Source organism: Hyaena hyaena, unplaced genomic scaffold (assembly GCF_003009895.1).
Source record: "Hyaena hyaena isolate Hyena2069 unplaced genomic scaffold, ASM300989v1 scaffold_15, whole genome shotgun sequence".
Taxonomy (NCBI): domain Eukaryota; kingdom Metazoa; phylum Chordata; class Mammalia; order Carnivora; family Hyaenidae; genus Hyaena; species Hyaena hyaena.
The window spans coordinates 5675482-5698823 of record NW_024080647.1 but is presented as its reverse complement, the minus strand read 5'-3'; the positions used below and the strand labels follow the sequence as shown (position 1 = coordinate 5698823).

Sequence of the window (23342 nt, the reverse complement as noted above, 5' to 3'; positions counted from 1 at the left end):
AATATAGTGATTTCAATAATTCCATACCTCACTAAGTGCCATGTAATAGATTTTGGACCTACTTTTTCTTAAAGATGAAAAAAATGGTATGGGCAGTTACATGAATTGATAGGATTTTATCAATTTACCTTTTAAAGATTAATTCATTGAAAGAATGAAATCTGGCCATGTGTAGCAACATGGATGGACCTTGAGGGTGTTATGCTTAGCGAAATAAGGCAGAAAAGGACAAATATCATATGTTTGCATATATAGGAGGATTAGGAGGAACTTAACAGAGGATCATGGGGGAGAAGAAGGGGGGAAATGGTGGGGGAAAGGGAGGGAGGCAAACCATGAGAGACTCTTGAATGCTGAGAACAAACTGAGGACTCGTGGGTGTGGGGGGGAAGGGGGGAGATGGGCATGGAGGAGGGCACTTGTGGAGATGAGCACTGGGTGTTACGTGGAAACCAGCTTGACAATAAACTATTTGTAAATAAATAAATAAATAAAAATAAATAAAAAAGATTAATTCATGTTTTCAAAAAGTAATACATGTACATAATTAAGTGATAGTAGCCAAAGGTTTAAAACACAACAGCAATCTCCCTCCTCTCTGCCCTCAATTTTACTGTCCGTAGACATCCACTTCAAGATCTGTTTAGTTTTCTCTCTCATGCAGGTAAATACCTGTATACTTCTAAGTAATACATTGTTATTTCTTAATTTATTACTTTTAGGCTTTATCTCTTGACATCTTGCTGTGGTAAATGGGGACATTAGTGTTTCTTCCACCCTTGCCCCTTTTTGCATTTCTCAGTATAGTTAGATTTTAAGCTTTGGTTACTATGGAGATTACTTTTTCTTTCTTGCCCAGAATTGTATTTTTCCTTGAGTTAATAAATGCCTTTTTAAAAAATTTTACCTTCTACAAAATTTCTCCCAAATTTGCTTATAAATTTGTCAAATATCTGTGAATATTGTTTTTCACCACTTAAGCAGATAATCTCTTAGTATTTTTTTTTTTTTCCTCTGAAGATCTCCTTTCCAGAACCCTCTTGCTTCTCTTTCAACAGATTGTTCTCTAGGCCTACTGTGCACTTTTTATCCTATTATTCCCTTGCTGTTCTCTTATATTAGATCTCCCATTTCCTGGATCCCATTATTTTTCTTTCTTGGTTTATTAGACTGTTTTGCTGGATTACATCATACAGCTCCTTTCTCATAGGAGGCAGATTTTTGACCCCAAGCAAGTGTGACACTTTTATTCCACCTTCATACTTGTTTGCTTGACTGACCAGAATATTAGTTAGAAAAGATGTTTCTCTTAGAAATCGGAAAGTGTTGTCCCTTTGTTTTTAGGCTTGCAAGGTTGCTGTTGAGAAACGTGATGTCTTTCTGATTATTAAGCCTTCACATACTGTATATCCTTTTATTCTTTTTCCTGGATGCTTTTAGGATATTCTTTTTATCCTTAGTGTTCTGAAATCTCAAAGTGGTATGTGTTAGTATGGGTAATTTTTCTTTTATTGTGATGGGCATTGAAAGGGCCTTTCAGTCTATGTTTGATAGCATACATATCTTCCCATACTCACATCTTTCAATTTGTTCTTTTTTCTTTCTGGAACTCCTATGTTGGGTGTCCTAGGTAGAACCTGCAATTTTCTTATCTTTTTTTTTCTTTGCCCTTTGGCTCTAGTTTCCGAAATATTTCCTTGATTTTTTCCATCCCTTTTATTGAATTTTGATAATCATATTTTTAATTTTCAAGAGCTTTTTCTCATTTTTCTGACCATTGCTTCTTCATACATCCTATTGCTTTTTTGCAGTATCTTCTATTACTCCAAAGTTTTAGAATTTGTTTGTTTTAAAGTTTTTCTGTGCTTCTATGCTACAGCATTATTTCTGTTTCCTGTGGATTCCTCTCTTTCTTTCTTTCTTTTTTTTTTTTAAAGTAATTTCTATGTCCAACCAACATGGGGCTTGAACTCGTGACCCTGAGGTCCAGAGTCACATACTCTACTGCCTGAGCCAGCCAGGTATCCCTTCCTCTTTTTCTTTAAATGATTCAGACTAGGATTTTTTCTAAGGATTTGTTTAATCCTTGTCTGTCTTCATACAGGAGTGAGGCACTGGAAAACTTTGTGAGTGGATGGGGTTTGTTTACAGTTGGCTTCACTGTGAGGTAGGGGGAACTTTTTTCATTGGAGGTGACACTGAAGATGTCTACATGAGAACTTTTTTTTTTTTTTAGCTCTGTTCAGTTTTTCAGTCTTCTCAGGCTGTACACCTGGCCATTAATGTTCTGACATCAGAGTGTAGGAAGTTGCGTGATTCAGTTGTTCATTACAGCCTTTATTTAGATCCATTGTTTTCAATCCTGTCCTTATCCTGCTGTCTGCTGTTCCTAGTGCCCCTGAGCCCAGGGCCACCTCCCATCAGCAGTCTTCTCTGCTGGCAGTTAGGTTGCGACTTTCTTTGCACTACTAAGATTCTTAAAGCTCCTCTAACTTCTTCCTGACTTCTGAAAACATGTCGAAATCTTTTGTGTGCTTTGTCTCCCATGTTTTCTTTATCCTTGTGCGTTATTATCAATTTAATTCCTTTGTTATTTTAGTGGGATGTTAGGAGGGACAGGAGATTAGAGAAAAGTTGGTTGATCATGTTTAATTTGGTGTCTATTTTTAAATGAAGTATTTTAAATCTGTTTTTAGGGCAAGGTGCTTTGTTCTATCAAAAATGGATCTTACTAGTTATCATTCAGATAGTTAAGTCACTGAGACTGAACTTTTGCATTACTCTATTTGAGTAAAAGCTCAAACTCAGATTTACCTTCTCTGATGGACAGAGCAAGACCTTGTTTCCATTAGAGTCAGCAGAAAAAATAGGTAAACCAGGGAGTTTGTTTGACTCTGCTTAGGAAACCAAATCACAAGCCATACTTTGAATACGTAAAAGAAACGTAGTTATAAGGTCCTTTGGACTACTACAATTAATATGTTGTAATATTTTTCCTGGATTAATTCATCATCCATCAATATAGTGGCGTTAATGCTAGGTTCATAAAACTCTTTGGCTCTGCGCATTGGTAATTTAGCCTTTCTCCTCGTGTTTTGGCATTTAAAAAAACTGTCCTTTTTAAAATTAATTTTTTATAAGTTTATTTATTTTGAGAGAGAGAGGGAGAATGAGTGCAGGAGCGGCAGGGTGGGGGGCACAGAGGATCTGAAGCCAGCAGGCTCTTTGCTGACAGTAGAGAGCCCAATGTGGGGCTCGAACCCATAAACCATGAGATCATGACCTGAACCAAAGTCAGATGCTTAACCGATGAAGCCACTCAGGTGCCCCAAAAAGTGTTCTTAATTGGAAGTAAAGAATAAAATTTTTTAATAAAAAAACTTTTATTTTGATATAATTCCACACTTAAAGAAACATTGCTAAGAATAGTACAAAGAACTCCCATGTACTCTTCCACCCCCCCAAGTTTTTGTATAAATTCCAGTTAGTTAACATACAGTGTAATATTAGTTTCAGGTGTAGAATTTAGTGATTAGACACTTTGAAATAACACCTAGTGCTCATAACAACAAGTGCCCTCCTTAATCCCCATCACTTATTTAACCCATTCCCTCCCCTTTTTGGTAACCATCAGTTTGTTCTCTATGGTTAAGAGTCTTTGCCTAGACTCACCAGTTGTTACCATTTTGCCCCATTTGTTTTTACCATTTATGTATGTACCCTCTGTATATTTCCCCCCTGAGTAATTTGCGGATAAAATGCTTCTTTGTCCATAAATACTTTAGTTTGTGTTTTTCTAAGAACAAGCAGTTTCTTTTCAGTAACTGTAGGATACTGGTGAAAACAGGACATTTAATACTGATAGAGTATTAATGGTAGGCACATTCCATATTCAGATTTCTCCAGTTGCCCCAGTAATGTCCTTTATATATGTCCTTTACAGCAGTTTCCCTTTGCATTACACCTACCTAACTCCCTCAGATCTAATCCAGGATCATGCATTTCATTTTGTTGTCATAACTCTTTAGTCATCCTAAATCTGGAACGGTTTCTTGGCTTTCTTTCAGATCATGGTATTCTTAAAGAATATAGGCCAATTATTTTGTAAAATATACTTCAGTTTGAATTTTTCTGATGTTTTCTCATGATTAGATTCAGGTCATGCATTTTTTTTTTTTTTTTCCCATAGGAATACTACAAAGTGAATGTTTCTTCTCAGGACATCCTATCAAGAGATTTATAATATTGGTTTGTCTCATTTTTGGTAATGTTAACTTCCAGTATTAAGGTAATATTTGCCAGGTGATTCCACTGTAAGGTTACCATTTTTCCCTTTGCTATTAGTATCTTTTGGGAGGTACTTTGAGATTTTGTGTATATATCTTGTTCTTCACCACGCTTTCACCCAATAATTTAGCATCCATTGATGATTCTTGAGTGAATCACTTATTACTAGGATGGTTGCAAGACGTTGAAATTTTTTAAGATGTTGAATTTTTTAACTTGTATTTCTTCTAAAAGTATTAGTATTCTGTAAAGAGGAGCTTTCCTTTCTCTCATTTGTTTATTCATTTGTTGTATTCGTATTGGACTCATAGTTTTTTTATTTTTTACTGTGATATTGTTATTATTTTGAGGCTCATATTAGCATAGATTTGGCTAGTGGGAGCAACTTAAGCTGTAGTTTTGACACGTTCCTGTTGTTCTTTGAGCTCGCTCTTTCTGACATTCATCTTGTACTCAGCCTTCCCCAGCCTTGGAGTCAGCCATTTTCCCAAGTATCCCTTATTCTGTGTAGTGGGGAGTAATGTTTATAACCTAAGACCTCTCGGTGGATAAGAGCTAAGAAATACACATGTCTATATCTATTTGTGTGTGTTTGTGTGAGTTCATATTAATTCTTGTAATTCTAATTCAACAACACACTTCTGATCTTGCCCAGTATTTCCCTTCAACAGCCTTTTCATATTTGTAATGCTCTTCTCTGACATCGAAAATCTGGATCCCATACTCCTCAGTATATATACTTATTTGCTCTGTGTGCCATAATCAGAGAAAGTAGTTCCAGAACTGCGAACCCATGCCATTGTGAAGAAAACCCCTTCTAACTACTGTTCAGTATTTGTTCATAGTTCTTTTTTCTGTATACTGACAATATATAAAGTATTATGTTCAAAAGCCATTTAGGCTACTTTCCCTCTGTCTTTTAATATACTTACTCATTAGACTTCTATTTGGGTTCATTTGTGTCTGATTCCCATTTTGAATTTTTTTCACCTTCTCTTTGCTGATTTTATTTTACTTTTTCTTTTTTTTTTTTTTTAATGTTTTTATTTATTTCTAGGAGAGAGAGAGAGAGACAGTGTGAGCAGGGAAGGGTCAGAGAGAGAGAGGGAGTCACAGACCGAAACAGGCTCCAGGCTCTGAGCTGGCAGTCAGCACAGAGCCCGATGTGGGGCTCGAACCCACGAACCGCGAGATCATGACCCAAGCGAAAGTCGGACGCTTAACCGACTAAGCCACCCAGGCGCCCCTTATTTTACTTTTTCAGTGTATAGAACATTAGCCTGGTTCCAAAGCTATACTCAGGTGGGGAGGGGCAGTGGGATGGGTCCTGGGTGGCTCAGGTTGGTTTAGCGGTTGACTCTTGGTTTTGGCTCAGGTCATGATCAGGTTCATGGGTTCAAGCCCCATGTAGGGCTCTGCACTCAGAGCATGGAGCCTGCTTGGGCTTCTCTGTTGCCCCCTCTCTTTGCCCCTCCCCTGCTTTCTCTCTCTCTCTCCCCCTCTCTCTCTTCTCAAAATAAATAAATAAAAATAAAAAAAAACCACTATACTAAGCAGTGTTACTACCTGATCCTTTTACTCATTCCCATCCACTCCTCTGGATAATTACTCTGATTTACCTTTCCTGTGTTTCTTTTTGTAAAAAAAAAAAAAAAAAAAAATGAGTATTTTCTTATCTGTCTCTTAAAAAAGCAAATTAAGTATACACTTTTGGACTTTGCTTCTTTTATTTAACAGTATATCCTATATATCACTTTATGTTTGTAAAAATTTTCCGTATTGTTTTTAGAATTTTTTAAAATATTTGTTTATTTTTGAGAGAGACAGACAGAGACAGAGCATGAGAGAGAGAGAGAGAGAGAGAGAGAATCTGAAGCAGGTTCCAGTCTCTGAGCTGTCAACACAGAGCCCAGCGCAGGGCTTGAACTCCTGAGCCGTGAGATCATGACCTGAGCTGAATTCGGATGCTCAATAGACTGAGCCACCCAGGTGCCCCTCTGTTTTTTTTTTTTTTTAACAGCTTCATAGTACTCCATCTGTGGATGTGTCACAGTGAATTCAACAGTTCCTGTGTTTTGGCTCCTATATTAAGGTGGTTTCCAATGTTCTACGATTACAGATAATGTTGCAATTAATAACCTTGTATGAATATGTTTTTGTATCAAGAGTATCTTCAGGGAAGATTGAAAGTTTAAATTTTTTAGTTGTATGAGCAGTAATGTGTAAGTCATTTTAAAATAATACCTTAACCTATTTGCTGGCCTGCTCATGTCTTCCCTTCTGCTGTGGCCTTACAACTGTATTTAAGGCCGTTGAAAAGAAATAATTGGTTGTAATTATTTTTCTGTTTGAGAAACCTTGAAATCAGAGAGCTCTAAGTGGCTTTGGAAACATTTTTAGTCAGTACATAATAGCTAATCATATATGTTCTGGGCCCAGTTTCATTTTAAGCAGTTGACTGCTCCTTGTGCATACTAATCAGTGCTGTTTTACCACCTGAGTACTCAGACTGAACTGCTTCTGGGACTTCTCTCTTACTTTTAACTCTTGTTATGTTCCTTCAAGTTGTACTGCTGACTGGTTACTTCCTGGGGTCAGAGAATTGCATTGGACTGACAGAGATGGATATTTGAGCATCTGTTTTCTCTGATGGTTTCAGAGTATTAGTCAGTATTATAAACTGCAGATCTTCAGAGAAATGGCTTCTTGGATTCCCAGGTAATGGTGCTGGCCCTCTCAGGTGGTTGAGGACTTCCAGACTCTTATTCTAATACGTGGGCATTGCAGCAGAAGGAAGACCTCTTCCTACATAAGTAGATAACCATGTAAAACATTGGCTAGTACAGTTTCTCATCTGAACGACCATGAATGAATTATATATTGGTTGAGGTAATGATTCCCTTAGCCTAACAGTGGCTGTACCTTCCCAACAGATCACTTTTGGTCCTGAGAAGTCTTTTGAATTTATGTGCGTGCGCCATACAGATGTTATCATTTTCTGTGCATGTTCTGACATGGAAAGGTTGGAAAAGTAGGCTAGAGCACAATCTCAAAGTTAGCTCTGAAGAGCCAAGGACATTGCTATTTTTGGGGGGGGGGATGATGGGAAAGAAAGAGGAGGAGAGAGAACTTGAGCTGGGGAGAGTCAGAGAGAGGGGGACAGAGGATGTGAAGCAGGCTCTTTGCGGACAGCAGAGAGCCTCATGAGGGGCTCAAACTCATGAACTGTGAGATCGTGAGCTGAGCTGAAACCAAGAGTTGGATGCTTAACAGACTGAGCCACCCAGGTGCCCCAAGGACATTGCTTCTTAAAGAGAATCTGGTAATAAGGGGATAAAGAGGAATTGAATTTCAGCCAGCTGGTTCATAAAGATAGGCTGAACACCATATATTTAATCTGGTGTGATTTGAAATTATTCCTGTTTTCTTCTTTGCTAAAACAAGAATTGGAAATTTAAAAAAATATATTTTTGTTTCCCCAAAGAAAATGAAAACACTAATTCAGAAAAAGATAATTATGCTCCTGTGTTTATTGCAGTGTTATTTACAATAGCCAAGATAAGGAAGCAACACAAGTGTGAATGGATAAAAAAGATGCTTTATACACACACACAAACACATGCACGCGCATACACACACACTGGAATATTACTCAACCATAAAAAAATAACGAGATCTTGGCATTTGCAACAACATGAGGGACCTGGAAGGTATGATGCTAAGTGAAGTAAGTCAGACACAAAGACAAGTACTGTATGATTTCACTTATATGTGGAATCTAAAGAGCAAAAAGTAGAAACAGACCCCATAAACAGAGAACAGATTGGTAGTTGCCAGAGGGGAGGGGTGGAGAGACCAAGAAAGTGGGTGAAAGGGAGTGGGAGGTACAGGTTTCCAGTTACGAGTGTTTAAGTCATAGGGATGAAAGGTAAAGCATAGGGCATGTACAGTGGTATTGTTACAGTGTTGTCTGATGACAGATGATAGCTACACTTGTGGTAATACAGTATAGAGTTGTCAAATCACTGTTGTATACCTTAAACTAATATAATGTGTGTGAACTATACTTCATTAAAAATTAATAAGTTAAAAAAATTTTTTAAATCACTTGGCTTAGTGCATTGCATTGGATATTGGAATACCCAAAGTACATTTTGCTTGTTTAGATTGGTGAATCATGATATAATCTCTTCTGAATACCTTTGAGTTCAGTGTATTTCAGTGCAGTTTTGATGCTTAAGTTGTTTCTGTACTTACATATTTTATCTGTATCATCTTATTAAGTTGTGTAAACTTCTTTGCACATCTCTCAAAATGTGCATCTAAAATGCATTTGCTTTCTAAATACAGTATATTTATTTTACATTAGATACATAAAATTTAATGATTCTAACATTAAGGTGGTTATCATATTTCAGTCAGTTTTGAAATAAGCTTGTTAATTGAATTTTATCTCTTTCATTTGATGTTTTGAATATTATAATTTAACTTTAGGTCAGATATAGGAGGGGTTTCTGAGGGATTTTTGCTGACTTTAATGTGACATATGTATTTGGATTTTTTTATGAAAAGGAATTGTCAGCTGCAGTTCTTTTAGTGAGTATAAACTAAGGGGGAAAATTCCGAGAATTGGTCCACATATATGTGGACATATGTTAACTGTATTATATATAGTAGCAGCCTCCAAAATTAACCCTTGACAGCCAGTTTATTCTTTTTCATATATTTTTGAGGGAAAGAAACTGACAGTCACTGGTGCTTTCTCTTTGGTAAGCCCTTTGGTGTGTACTTTGTATCTTTTGTCTTAAGAAATCTTTAGCATAGCCATGTGAAGTAGAAGTGGTATTTGTCCTTTATTCTAGATGAAAATGCTAGCTCTGGAACCAGCCCCTTAAGGTCACAGAATAAAAGAATTGTAAAGCTGGAAGGTAAATGTAAAACTGTTGGTTCTGAAGCCCATGCCTGCTTCATTATGTCACATGACCTCTTAACATGTTTATTTTGAGTCTATAGAGTAACAGTTACATTCCTATGAGGGTAACCTAATCATTTGGTGCATCTTTGTATTAAAGAAGGAAGATTCCTTTTGGCAGGGTTGTGAGTCAAGGGCAGGTGATCAAGGCCTTTGCTTAGTTCAACCCAAATGATGTAGAACAGAGTTCTGGTCGTTGTGCCCCTCCTTTTCCTCCTCCTCCTCCTCGGCTGGCCATGCAGCAATTTTCTGAGAACTGTAAGAGAAAAGTGTGAGTACTTCCTCAGAAATCTTGGCATTCTAGTTAGGATGTGGGCTCTTGATCCCAGCTACAAAGGTCTGAGATCTTACATTGCTGAGTAAGATAGGGATCAAGTCAGGCTGGCTGAGGAATATGTCAGAACTCTTAGAGCAAAGATAGAATTGGAAACAGATAGAGTAGGATGTTCTCAATTCATAACTATTCAGTTTTTCAAACTGAACCTTCATTAAAATCTGAGGTTTCCCAGAATGCTTATTACAGAACATATTCCTGGGGGTGCCTGGCTGGTTTGGTCGGTTCAGCCTACCAGTGTTGGCTTCAGCTCAGGTCATGATCTCATGGTTCGTGAGTCTGAGCCCCGCTTTGGTCCCAGCACAGAGCCTGTTTGGGATCCTCTTTTTCCCTCTGTCTGCCCTCCCCTGTTCGCTCTTTCTCTTTCTCAAAATAAATAAACTTAAAAAAAAAAAACCATAATCCAGAGAGACACGAAATGAAGGATAGGGTTTGTAGCTTTGTTTTTTATTTTTATTTTTCATATACATACATACATATATATAAATGTTAATTTACTTATTTTTGAGAGAGAGTATGAGAGAGGAGGGGCAGAGAGAGAGGGGGGGACAGAGAATCCCAACAAGCAGGCTCTGTGCCTGACTGAACTCATGAACCCTGAGATCATAACCTGAGCCAAAATCAAGAGTTGGATGCGTGGGGCGCCTGGGTGGCTCAATTGGTTAAGCCTCTGACTTGGGCTCAGGTCATGACCTCACAGTTTGTGGGTTCGAGCCCTGCATTGGGTTCTGGGCTGGCAGCTAGAAACTGGAGCCTGCTTCAGATTCTGTCTCCTTCTCTCTCTGCCCCTCCCCTGCCTGTGCTCACGCTCTCTCTCTCTCTCTCTCTCTCTCTCTCAAAAATAAGTAAACATTAAAAAAAAAAAGTTGGATGCTTAACCATCTGAGCCACCCAGGTGCCCCAAGCTTTGTAGTTTTAAAGGAGAGAAAAGGAATTCTTGCAAGTGCCAATGACACTTTCTTAAGGATCTTTTTTCAGAATTTGGGATTGCTATGGGAATAGTGTTTTTTAAGTTAAAAAAATAGAGATTTTTAAGTTTGTTTTTTATAATATAGGGCAACATTAGAAGTGATTTTTGTGTTAAAAAAAAAAAAAAAGAGGTTGTGGGACACCTGGGTAGCCCAGTTGGTTAAGCATCCGACTTTGGCTTAGGTCATGATCTCACGGTTCGCGGGTTTGAGCCCTGCGTCAGGCTCTGCGCTGACAGCTAGTTCAGAGCCTGGACCCTGCTTCAGATTCTGTGTCTCCCTCTTTCTCTGACCCTCCCCTGCTCGCTTGGTCACGCTCACACGCTCTCTCTCTCTTAGAAATAAAACATTAAAAAAAAAAAAGGTTGTCTTATGGTAGTGACAGCACATCTGGATCTGAGTTATTAAAATATTGAGAGGATATAGAAAGAACCAGTCTCAAAGATGATGGCAGCTTAGTTGATAATAGACCACTATGTTTTTACTCTCTTACTACCTCTTTTGCAGAGGGCGTAGTCTAGCCCATGTATAATTTTGATTCCTATGGGTAGAACCTTTTGAAGTTTCCCATCCTCACTTCTGTTAAACAACATCATTCATTTCAGTGAGTTTGGTCGGCGTGAGTGATGGATGCTATATCACTGATAGCCCTCTTTCTAGCTGTGGTTTTCTGGTTATCTACTGCTGCATAACAAAGCTACATTTTAATAGCTTAAAGCATTTTATTTTGTTTATGATTTTGTGGATCAGGAATTCAGGAGGAACTCAGCTTGTGTTGCATCTTCTGGAGTAGCTAGGGCTGGAGCCGTCTTCTTCCAAGATGGCTTTTTAATTCACGTGTCTGGTGTTTCTGTGCCCCACAGTTTCTCTTCCTTTCCCAAGGTGTCATATTCCCCAAGGTTTTCTTTGGGTTTCTCACAGTATGTTGGTCTCAGAATGATCAGACTCCTTAGATGGTTTCTGGCTTTTCTAAGAGTAAGCATTCCAAGTAAGAGCAAGAGGAAGCTGTCAATTTCTTAAGACCTAGACCTGCAAATGGATACAGAGTCACTTCTGTTACATTCAGTTGGTCAGGGCAGTTACAGAGTCTGCCAAATTCAAAGAATGAGGACATAGACCTACCTCTCAATGGAAGGAATGTGAAAGAATTTGTGGCTATCTTTAATCTATCACAGGGCCATTAAACAGGAAAGAAGGATTATGAGAAATACTGAACTGTGACTTTACCAGAAAACAATTTACTTATTTAATGATTCAGGAGAGATTAAGGGATTGCTAGCCTTGAATAAGAATGGGAGTGAGCAGGAGAGAGCTGCCAGAAGGAGGAAGGTAGAAAAGGTTCTTTTGGGCCTAAGTGGAAAGGCAACCAAGGTAAGCTTTGTTTCATAATTGCTTTCCCTGCCTTGGCCCTGAACTCTTGGTTCTGTGATCTTGCTTTGAGTCCCAGCCTACCACTTCTGTACACTTTGGAATTGGTGCTCATGCTTGTTGATGGTGGTGGTTGTCATCATCTTCGTCGTCGTCGTCTTCATCATCATCATCATCATCATCATCTCTTCCTCCTTCTCCTCCCTCCTTCCCCCTTGTCCCCCTCGCCTGTCCAGTATTTGGACCTCTGTTTAGTCTCCGGAACTCTGCATTGGCTTACTCCTTTGGCCCTTGGCATCTCCTGTTGCTTTTTAAGAGAACTCTCCGATTTCTCTGTTCCTTGGGAACCTGATGCCTACTCCCAGATTGAGCAGCATTCGGGGATAGGGTGTGACAGAAAGTAATTTTGGCTGTATTCAACCTGCTCTGGCACCTTTGGCATTTGATTAGTATAGCTGGATTTCTTCTTTTCTGGACTGCATTGCGGCCCAGTTCCTACTGTCTTTATGTGACTTTATCAACTCTTCCCCCCACCCCCTACCCCCAGTAATTTCAGAGGATTCAATTTGAAGATAGGCGAGACCTCAGAACTTTTAGCATAGAATAGGCTTGTGAACATATGGTTCAAATAATATGTATAAAGAAGATCATATGCCTTGCTCTTAAATATCTAAAAATACATCAGTTAGAGGGTAAGCTGATTTAGTCCTACAATATTGTTCTACTTATATTTACTGGAATACTCATAGAATTTTGATAGTATTCCTCTGTTACTCAGTTTCAAGGGGAATAACACTTTTACTATTGATAACTTTTGTGTAGTGTGTATATGTGTGTGTTTTGAATAAGAACTACAAAATTTTTGTTTTCACTGATTATATTTTTACAAACCTATAGAGTTATAGTCTTGGATTTTGATTTAACTTACCACTCATGCTTAATAATTTAGGATTAAGTCTGTTTCAATAGGACGACTTTATAATATCAGCATCTTTAAGCCATTTAAAAATTTTACTTTAAAAGAAGTAATGGTTTCTGAAAAACTTCAAACACTGTAGTGGAAAATAGGTCCATGTGGCTCCAATCCCCCGTCCCATTCCTTTCACATAACCACTAACAGCTACTATATATCTTTTCAGACTTTAAAAGTTCTATAAAGAGGTATATAATATACACACAGAAACACATAGTGTAAAATCGTTCTAAAACAAAAAATGACAACCTTCTGGACTTACTTCTTTATAGCAGTCCATGCCTTCAAATAGAGTTTGATTTCCTGTTCTGTCACGTACAGACTTAGCAAGTTACATAACTTGTCTGTGCCTTAGTTTGCTTATCTATACAAGAAATAGTATTTTCTTTATTGGATTATAGAGGATTAAATGAAGTAATATTCATAAAGTGGTTGCCATAGTGCCTGATACATAGTATGTCCTAGATAAATATTAACTAGATGAAAGTGAACTTGCTTTTTAAAAAACCCATATCATGAATGTTTTCTTATGGCTTGGTAATATTTTTAGAATGCTATACTTTAAAAATTTTGTGTGTGTTTGGGGGGTGGTGGTGTTCTGAGTTTTACTGTCATAGCAGTATGTTTGTCTATAACAGTTTTTTTTTTTTTAAACATTTATTTATTTTTGAGAGACAGAGCGTGGGCAGGGGAGGGGGAGAGAGAGAGGGAGACACAGAATCCAAAGCAGGCTCCAGGCTCTGAGCTGTCAGCACAGAGCCCAATGTGGGGCTTGAACCCACAAACCCTGAGATCATGACCTGAGCCAAAGTCGGATGCTTAACCGACTGAGCCACCCTGGCACCCTGTGTATAACAGTTTTATACGGTGTTTCCACACAAATCCCGCCTCTCCTGTTGAAGTGAGTTGCTGTTACTGATGGGCAAATGTGGTGGGAATGTGTTTTGCCTCTCGAGTGGTGGGAGGCAGGAAAAAAACCTGAAAACCATTGTTTTTAGGATTTTATACTACATTAGCAATTAATCCTTGTGTGAGGCCTTCAGGTTAAGTGGAGAGTAGAGTTGGAAGACTTCTGGCTATATGGGAGCATGACATTATTGTTTCATTTGTTTTTTCCCTTCTATTCTTTGACTAATTTTATGCTTAGAGAGGACATGCTTATCGCTTAGTCTTCATTTTACAATGAAGAAATAGACCCCAGAATAGTAGTGATGGCTTCAAAAAAAATTTTTTTTAAGATTTTTTAACGTTTATTTATTTTGGAGAGACAGAGAGAGAGAGAGAGAGAGAGAAAGCAGAGGAGGGGCAGAGAGAGAGGGAGGCACAGAATCCAAAGCAGGCTCCAGGCTCTGAGCTGTCAGCCCAGAACCTGATGTGGGGCTTGAACCCACAGACTATGAGATCGTGACCTGAACTGAAGTTGGATGTTCAACCTACTGAGCCACTCAGGCACACCCCCCCCCAAATTTTTTTAAGCAGGCTCTATTTTCAGTATGGAGCCCAGTGAGGGTCTTGAACTTATGACCCCGAGATCAAGACCTAAGCTGAGATCAAGAGTCGGACACATAACTGACTGAGCCATCCAGGCACCCCTGATATTCTCAGTTCTGTAGCTAGTTATGGTAGAGCCAGGACTAGAATCTTGGTCATTGGATCCTAACCTTTCTGAGTTCTTAAGAAGGTAAAGGGCCTCACTGTGAGTTGAAGCAAATATTGAATAATGGTTGCATTGTAAGTGGCTTGCCTGTCATTGAGGTATGCTTGAACTATTTTGTGGGTAGAAACAGTGACTAAGTTGTATCATCAGCACTGGAGCATGATGTTTTATTAAAAAAATTTAGAATTTGGGGCACCTGGGTAGCTTAGTAGGTTGAGCGCTGGCTTCAGCTCAGGTCATGATCTCACGGTTCGTGTGTTCGAGCCCCACCTCGGGCTCTGTGCTGACCGCTCAGAGCCTGGAGCCTGTTTCAGATTCTATGACTCCCCCTCTCCCTCTGCCCCTCCCTCGCTCATGCTGTGTGTCTCTGTCTCAAAAAATAATAAACGTTAAAAAAAATTTAGAATTCCAAGAGAGCTGTCGATAGTCTTTGAATATCAAATGTACTGTATATTATTAGGTTCTGGGTAGAGAATACTAAGGCTATTCAATCAGTGGTTATATGGAAGGAACATTGTATTCAATGTGGATGCTGTTTTGCCTTATGAATGCTTGTCTTCTGAACCTGAAAATGCTTGTGTTTAAATGACCCCTTTAAGCACAAAATAGGCCCCTAGTTTTGTGTGTTTCTTTATCTCTTGATAAAGGAGCATACTACCATTCCTTTTGCAAAAATAGTAAGAAATAAAATCATTTGGTCTGTAGGTCACTTGGATGCCTTCCCTCTGCCTCTGTGCCCTATCAGTTCTCACCTCCTGGTTTCCAGGAGAGTTAAAACTTTGGGACTTTTTGGAAGACAATATGGCATGAGCATGTTTTAGAGGCTGGTGCTCCTTCACCCCTCTTCCCTCCCTAGCATATGTGTTACAGCTTCTACCTTCTGGAGCCTGGCTCTAGCCAGGAGAAGATTAAGACTCTTTACTTCCAAAAAGGCCTTTTTGCCAAACTGTAGAGTTTGTGACTGAGGCGAGAACAGGGCCAGAGGAAGGTTCTGATGCCATCATCGAAGGAGGAGGATGAGGGAGCCTAGTTAGTACCAACCTCTGGGCTGAGATGCCCAAGCTTAACTTGCATTTGGAAGAATCCTAACAAATGGGAGAGATTGATGGAAGAAAGAGTAACTTTGAGGACATTTTATAATCTGAGTAAAGGCAAAACTCCATTTATGAGATCCATTGACTATGTTGTGGCCAAGTGTAACAGAAATACACCGTCTGGCTTCCTTTCGTTGCTATCACCTTCAAGTATAATTAGGTGTAATAAAAAGAGCCTTAATAAGTTCTTAGATTTATCTTTTTAAACTTCCGCAAGTTTCTATCCTTACAACTCTTCCTATCAAGTTCTAGCATTTAAGATTTAAAAAACTAAAACCTCTTCAGTTTAATATTTTTATGTTTCACTAAATAGACAGTATGTATATTCGTAGCTTAAAAACATTTTTACTATGTGCTGGTTTTGTTTTAAAAACACACACACACACACACACACACACACACACACACACACACCCATAATCAACTCAGGTTTGAACTATGTAAATCTAACTTATATGTGGATTTTTTAAAGTAAATATAGTGTAGTACTGTAAGTGTACTTTCTCTTCTCTATGATTTTCTTACTAACATTTTCTTTAGTTTACTGTTATATACATATAACATATAAGGGACTGTTTATGTTATCAGTAAGACTTCTGGTCAGCAATTGGTTATTAATAGTTAAGTTTTTGTACTTAATATACAAAGTTATATTTGTGTGGGGGTTGGGACCCCTAGCCCCCTGCATTGTTCAAGGGTCAACTGTATATTACTTCAGTTATATTATGGTTCATGTAGCATTTTATAGAAGAGCTTGGTAATTTCTAATAGTGTATCCATGGGAAATATGTTCATCCTACAGATAAATTTTGAAACCCATCTGCCTATAAATTGAGACTACCTTTTATAATAAGATAGTGCCCCTAAGGTGATAAAATAAATAATTTTAAAATTATTTGTAGTGTTCTTTTATTCATGCTATGTTCTGTTCTAAACAATAATTAAAAGTTAGTTTAATTAAAAGCCAATATTTTTCATCCTAATTTGTAATTGTTTGGGGTACATTAAAGGTTCTTTATTTGGCAGTGCCTGGGTGGCTCAGTCAGTTAAGTGTCCGACTTCAGCTCAGGCCTTCATCTCACGGTTCGTGAATTCTATCCCCTTGTTGAGCTCTGCTGACATCTCAGAGTTTGGAGCCTGCTTTGGATTCTTTGTTTCTTCTCTTCGCTCCTCCCCAACTCATGTGCTTGCTCTCTCTCTCTCTGTCTCTCTCTCAAAAAGACATAAATATTAAAAAAAAATTTTTTTAAAGGTTCTTAATTTGGATAAGCTATGTATAAATAGTGAATATTCCCCAACAGTGCAGTAAGTGGCTTCAGAATGTCTCATCATACCCTATTCTCTATAGTTTTTTTAGCTTTCAGATATTTTTTGGTGTTAAAATATTAAGCCCTCAGAAAGTACTGCCATTTAAATCACCAAGACCAACTGTCCTATTAAATATCTTTAACATTCTTATTGTAAATATTCATGTTAAATGAAGTCAGGTTTCTTAACTCAGAAAGTGAAGTCTTTTTTGAGTTTTATTAAAAGGCACAGTCACTTTTTACAATGTTTCTGAAAGTCAGTACTTTATTTCCTTTTATTTCTTTCCTCATCCCTGTGTAGCATACTTGTTTATTTACCTACTTATTTATTTTATTGAGGTACTATTCACATAACATAAAATTAACCATTTTAAAGTGAAAAATTCAGTGGTATTTAGTACATCTACAACCACTGCTTCTATCTAGTTCTGAGACCTTTTCATCATCCCCAAATAAACTCTATATTCATTAAGTAGTTACTCCCGATTTCTTTCTGCCCTCAGCCTCAGGGTACCATTTAAAAATTTGATACTGACAAATTTAAAAATTAATAAAACTTTTTGAGATAATTGAGATTATAAGGCGGCATGTAGAATACACTGTTCTAAATTCAGTAGCATGCAGAAATGCATTTAAGATGCTGACAGTGAAGAAATTAGATTATAAAATTGTATGTGCTGTGTGTATATCTCCAACTATAAGGAGGAAAAAGGAACACTTTGTAGAAAACACACCAAAGTAATACTGATTTTACTCTAGATTTTCTTTTTTCTCATTTAAAGGAGAAAAAATTTTTTCCATGATTAAAATGAAAACAAATTCCAGATAGTTAAAAACTTGATCCTAAACTTACTATTGTAACATAATTATTTATTTCAGATTAATATTAAACTTCAACAGCTTTTTCCCCCCCGATTGAGTTAAGGGGGTTTCTTAGTATTTAACAAGAGAAAAAGAGATTTGCTGGAGGAACAAAACTGGTATTTGTGGTTTTTCAGTTCTCCGAATTATATCTCAAACCGTGAATACCTGTTTTGAGTAAACTGTGTTCTAATTTATTTTCCTTCAAAAAATACATACTTTAGAACTTTCTTTTCAAACTATAAAAACATCATATTCTTGTTGATATAAATAAAATACTATGGGGGGTTACAAATAAAAAGCTAACAGTCTCCTCTCAAATATAGTCTTTTTATGTACCTGCCTATAATAATTGCTGTTAGCATTTTGGCTGGTATTCTTCTTGGCCTTTTGGTCTTGTGGTTTACATGCCACATATAATAAAATTGGACCCAATTGAGTAAAAAACTCGAATGCCTTCAGGATGGCCCTGGCAGTTACTTTAAAGGTGGGAATGCATTAAGGAAAGGTAGGAACCTTGCCTGCTGGAAGGGAGTATTACCACACAAAGCTTTTATATTAAAAAATAGTTAGAGCCCTGTGCTGGCCAGACAAGCAGAATCCCTTGGGCAGTGCATCATTGTGCTTTTCTTCCTTGCCCACCTCTTCCCTCCCATACAAATATAGAATGAATGTTTGTCAGAAATATATTAACTCATTAATGAGGGAAAAAACATGATGATAAAGCTGATTCTAAGAGCATTTGAGGAATTGAGTGCATGTAGATATTGAAGAAAGTACATTGAAATAAATTGCTGAACTTGAAGAGCATTTGAGGAATTGAGTGCATGTAGATATTGAAGAAAGTACATTGAAATAAATTGCTGAACTTGATATAAAATTGGTTAATGTCCTATAGGGTAGTAAAACCATTACTTTTGGAGTATGCCGGACAGATAAGTCTCAACTAAAAATCTACCTGTTTACTTCTAACTCCATAGAATTTGGGTCCTAATCAACAGTAGAAAGCAGGTCAAACAGTAGTACTATAATTAAATATCTTTGGGAGGACCTATTAAACAATGCTTCATTACATATTGAAGGGGCTGACAGTTATTGATTAACCTTATTTCCAGTTTTAGTTAATTTTTCTTAACAGCAAGAAAGGCCTGTTGTGATGTATAAGGCAAGAGTAGTACAGTAGGGACCAGAACTTGGAAGAGCCTGGTGTCTTAAACTAGGAAATTTGAACTTTCAACAGATGTTTGAGTATATACTATGTGCCAGGCAGTGGATTTATTACACTCTTGAATTGTGCCGTGGTGCCCCTCCCATACCCCTAGGAGATGGATTTACGGTTCTGAAGGGATTGTATTAGGGGAGTCAGCTGAGAAGCTACTTGTCTCCAAATACACATGTTCTTTGTCCTCTGTCCCCACCCCAATGTAGATATCTTTGCCTGAGTAGAACATAAGAGTTTTGAAATAGCTTTCCAGGTGATTTTTGTGTCCCTTCCTTTTTGAAAATTATTGTTAATGTTTTTTGGGCTCTTTAAAAAAAATGAGTAAAGAGTAGGCAAAATTGTAAGCAGTATTTTAAAAGTTTGCGTGCTTTTCTTCCCTGCCCCATCCCTATAATACTTAAACTAAATTAAATAACTAATGTCCTGATTATACCCTCAGGAAGAATTACATGTAGTTGTCCTTTTTAGAAATATTTTTCATGTAACCAAGACATTCATGTGGGGCAAGCTGGGTTTAGTCTTCCTAATTGTATCTTTAGTCTATGCTTCTCACTAAGTAAACTGAAAGAATTGTCATTTATAGTAGTATATAATATGCCTGGCAAAGACATGTAATTAAAAAATTAGACTTAAAAATGTTTTTAAGAGAAAATAGACTGTCATTAGCTTGTTGGAGACTGGTAAAAATGAATAAATAATAGAGGAAAAATGTATATGTTCTTAACTTGTAATTGAACTATTTGAGCCAACATTAAAATGAGCAGCTGCTGTGGACATCCATTTCAGTTCTTTTCAGTGTAACTCTAATTAGGCAGCCATCCTGTGTAAATGCACTCACAAAGCAAGGATTTAGGATTTCAGTGCACCTAAGCAGCCATGGAATTTATAACTTAATCACAGGATACGATATTACAGATTAGGGGAGAAACTGGGAAATAACATGATACAATTGGTATATTGTGTATTTTTCTTTTTTTTAGTGTGCCGGTCCAACAAAAGCCCCTGGGTCTGTTTGACTTGTTCAAGTGTCCACTGTGGAAGGTAGGTGACATACTTATTACTTCACTACCCTACTTGCTTTTTTAAATTTGCCTTTAAGCTTTATGTCAAAGTTTTATTGATTTGAATTATTAGCACCACTGCTTAGTCATAGTTTGTAATTTCTCTGTATGGCTTCCCTCTCCTAATACAGTCTAGAGGTGGGGAAAACCTTTGTATTGATACTCAGAAGAATTAATTTGATGATCAGAATATCTAGTAATATTTGATTAAAAAGATGAAATGAGGGAACTTCGAAATCTTTAAATAAAAGTTTACCCTATGGTTGTTTCTTAAACCTATTTTTAATAGGGTAAATTTAAGCATTCACAAAAGTGGAGAGAGAATATAATTGAACCCCATTAGTTTGATCACCAAGTTTCAACAGTTAGCTATACCATGCCCAGTTTTACTAACTTTTGAATCAAATTTCAGATATCATATCATTCTTCTGAAAACAAAATAATAAAATGTTGACAGATAAAGAGTTCCCTTTATTACAGATAAAGGAATTCCCTTGAAAATGGTCTCATTGTGGAGTTCATTATTAATTGCTGTCTAAGATGTACCAAATGTTTCATTGTTCCATTAAGACATTTTTTTGTTTTACAAGACTTAAACACCGCCCCCCCCCCCACCCCCCCGCGTTCTGGTTCAAGCCTGAGCATTTCCTCCCCATTCTTGGCTTCAAAATGATGTTACTTAAATACTTTAGTAACTCTTTTCTTCAAACTCAAACTCAAGTAAATACCAGCCTTTGCATTCTTTTAGCTTGGCAGTAGCACATTTATTCCTAATGCTCTTTTAACTTAGAAAATCCACTTTGAGTTTACTTAGTATGGGAAATCATACTGTCACACAGGTGGAAATCTACAATGTATTTATTAGGACTATTTCCCCATTGTTATTTTTAAACCCTGATTGCATGAAGAAAGCATCTATGTTCAGTTAATTTTTGATTTTTTACATTTTGAGTCATGGAATTGAGTATTTTTTCCATGTACACTTAAAAGTGCGTTTGGAAAATGTTAACTGCATATCTTAATTGTGGCTGTTGTGGTTTTGAAATCTCTAGGATTTGGGGAACCTGAAAATACTTTGTACAGATAACATTTTTTTTTTAAAAAAAGAAGAAAAGTAGAAGCACTTAAATTCTGCACTTGAAGAGACAGATTCCTCTCCTAGAGTTTGAGAGGTGAGAATTATAATGCAATAAAATTTATGTAGTTCTGTTCTCCAGTTGTCTCATAGTGCTCTACGACCTAAATCTTGAAGGTCATATGCCTGCAAAAAGACCTGACAAACTTGCAAAAATTGGAGAGATTAATGTTCTTGATAGCAAGCAACAAACAATTCTCTTAAGGAGGTTTTGGAAAAACAAATTGAAAAATTTCTAGACTCTGCAGGTAGTCTGTTTCTAATTGCAAGCAGTCTTAAATTTAGAAATTTTACATAGTTTCAGAGAAATCTGATTAAATAGATTAAACAGATAATGAGAGTAGCTTGCATTTGGATGTTCATTTTACATAGCTGAGTGGTTAATTTTCTTTTATCATGTAATCCTGGGTGTTGATTGCCAAGAGTTCTGATTTTCAGTAATTTTAGGCCAGTTGTCTGCAGAAAGCCTTAAATTGAATATTCGTTCAACTAAAAAACAGTTTATCAGTAGCATATTTGAGTTACATATTTTGTTGGCCTTCATGACATCATTCTATTTATTTTTCAAAATTTTGTGATTGTTATAAATCTGTGATGCTTTTCCTTTTTAGACCAAATTGTGCAGTTAAGATCTAATCTAATTGGGAGAAATATTTATTTTTATGTTTTTCAGCTTATACATAACTGTTAACTTCTGAGTGCTATATTTAAATATTAGCCAAAACATTGCTTATCTTCATGTTAGCAGTAATACACTTCCTCCTTTTCAGTGATATTTACAGTAACTGTTAAAACATTTAGTACATTGCAAGACTACAGTGTGGGGCTACATGAACAGTACGTAGTAGGTACAGATGATCAGTTTTCAAAGATCTAAAGTACTGGCTTATTACTTTCCTCTTTCAGCATTGTCTTTTCTTTGATTCTGAAGGTGCTCATTATAAATAGTACTTTTGTTTCTCATAGGACAGTATAAATTATATATGCATAGGAAACTGAGCTAATTAGATATTGAACCTATATGACGCCTTGGAATTTACCTAAGTATTGGGTGTTTCTTGATCTATGCAATGTATATGCTTAATATGACCACTCTATAAGCACAGAGGTTAAGTAACTCATCTAAGCTCATGATAGCTAGCATGTGACAAAGTTACTTTTGAAGCAGGCGGTCTAGTTTTTGAGCTTATTCTCTTAATCATTATTTTATTTTAAAATTGCTTTTAGTTTACTTTTGTGGACAGAGGACTCATATACACACAAGTTTTGGTTATGTTTACTATAATGAAAAAAATAGGAAAAAAACCATGAAGTTGAGGTTAGTAGTGCCTCTGATGCTTCCAGCTTGCCTAGGGTAGAGGCTGGGCCTGTAGTGCATCCTCCCTATTTACCCCAACTGTCCTATTTTCCCCAAGGTGAGTGTTGCTCCTGGTATAAGTGAGATGCCTCATGACAAAGTGTTACTTTAACTGTCTGAGTATGTTTATTTTGGTACCATTTAATTAACATTTGTTCTGACTGAGTTTTCCCTTGCCTTCTATAAATTGACTACTTTCTAGGGACGGGGAAGTTTTGTTTAATAATGGTCTTCACAGGACTGGTCAGTTACAACATTGTACATTATTTAGGTGGAGATTTAGAGAATTTGGGTGTAGACTCTATGCATTATTTCAGTTTCATTCTGCCTTCTGTAATATATAGTAATTTATTATAGCTGAGTTGTAAAGTATTAGAAAATTTTTATGAATATGTTGACCTTTGATTATCTTTGTCCATGTAAAGAAATAATAATTTATGTAACCTTAAGATGATTTGTACTTTGTATTGTTTCCAAACAAACTGTTTCCATATGAGTGGAACTAATTATTTAGGCATTCGAATACAAGATCTGAAGCCATATTGATAAGAAAGAGGTAGAAGATAATCCTGTTTCCATATCTGACTTTCACATTTTATATTAAGCAGCAGTCCAGGCACAGACTATGGTCCTGTGGGAAGTGGTAGACTAATTTAGTTTACAGAGCTTACCTTTGAGAACAACCTGAGAAAAGCTTAAAAAAAAAAAAAAAAAAGAAAAAAGCTATAGCAAAAGCATTAGCAAAG

The 23342-nt window shown here is 36.9% G+C and overlaps 1 protein-coding gene across 4 annotated transcripts in view; it reads left to right on the top strand.

Annotated features, from left to right (window-relative positions):
- Window positions 1–23342, top strand: part of USP3 (ubiquitin specific peptidase 3) — a 102075-nt gene that overhangs the window by 12006 nt on the left and 66727 nt on the right. For 3 of the 4 annotated variants that reach the window (XR_005525815.1, XM_039218885.1, XM_039218895.1), the window contains exon 2: window positions 20024–20084. Coding sequence is in view for 2 of the 4 variants with exons in the window: in XM_039218885.1 (XP_039074816.1) it covers window positions 20024–20084 (61 nt within the window). In the remaining 2 variants the exon portion in view is untranslated. Of the gene's footprint in view, window positions 1–20023; window positions 20085–21192; window positions 21277–23342 lie in introns of those variants that run through there. The other variant, XM_039218905.1, reaches the window with a different exon arrangement.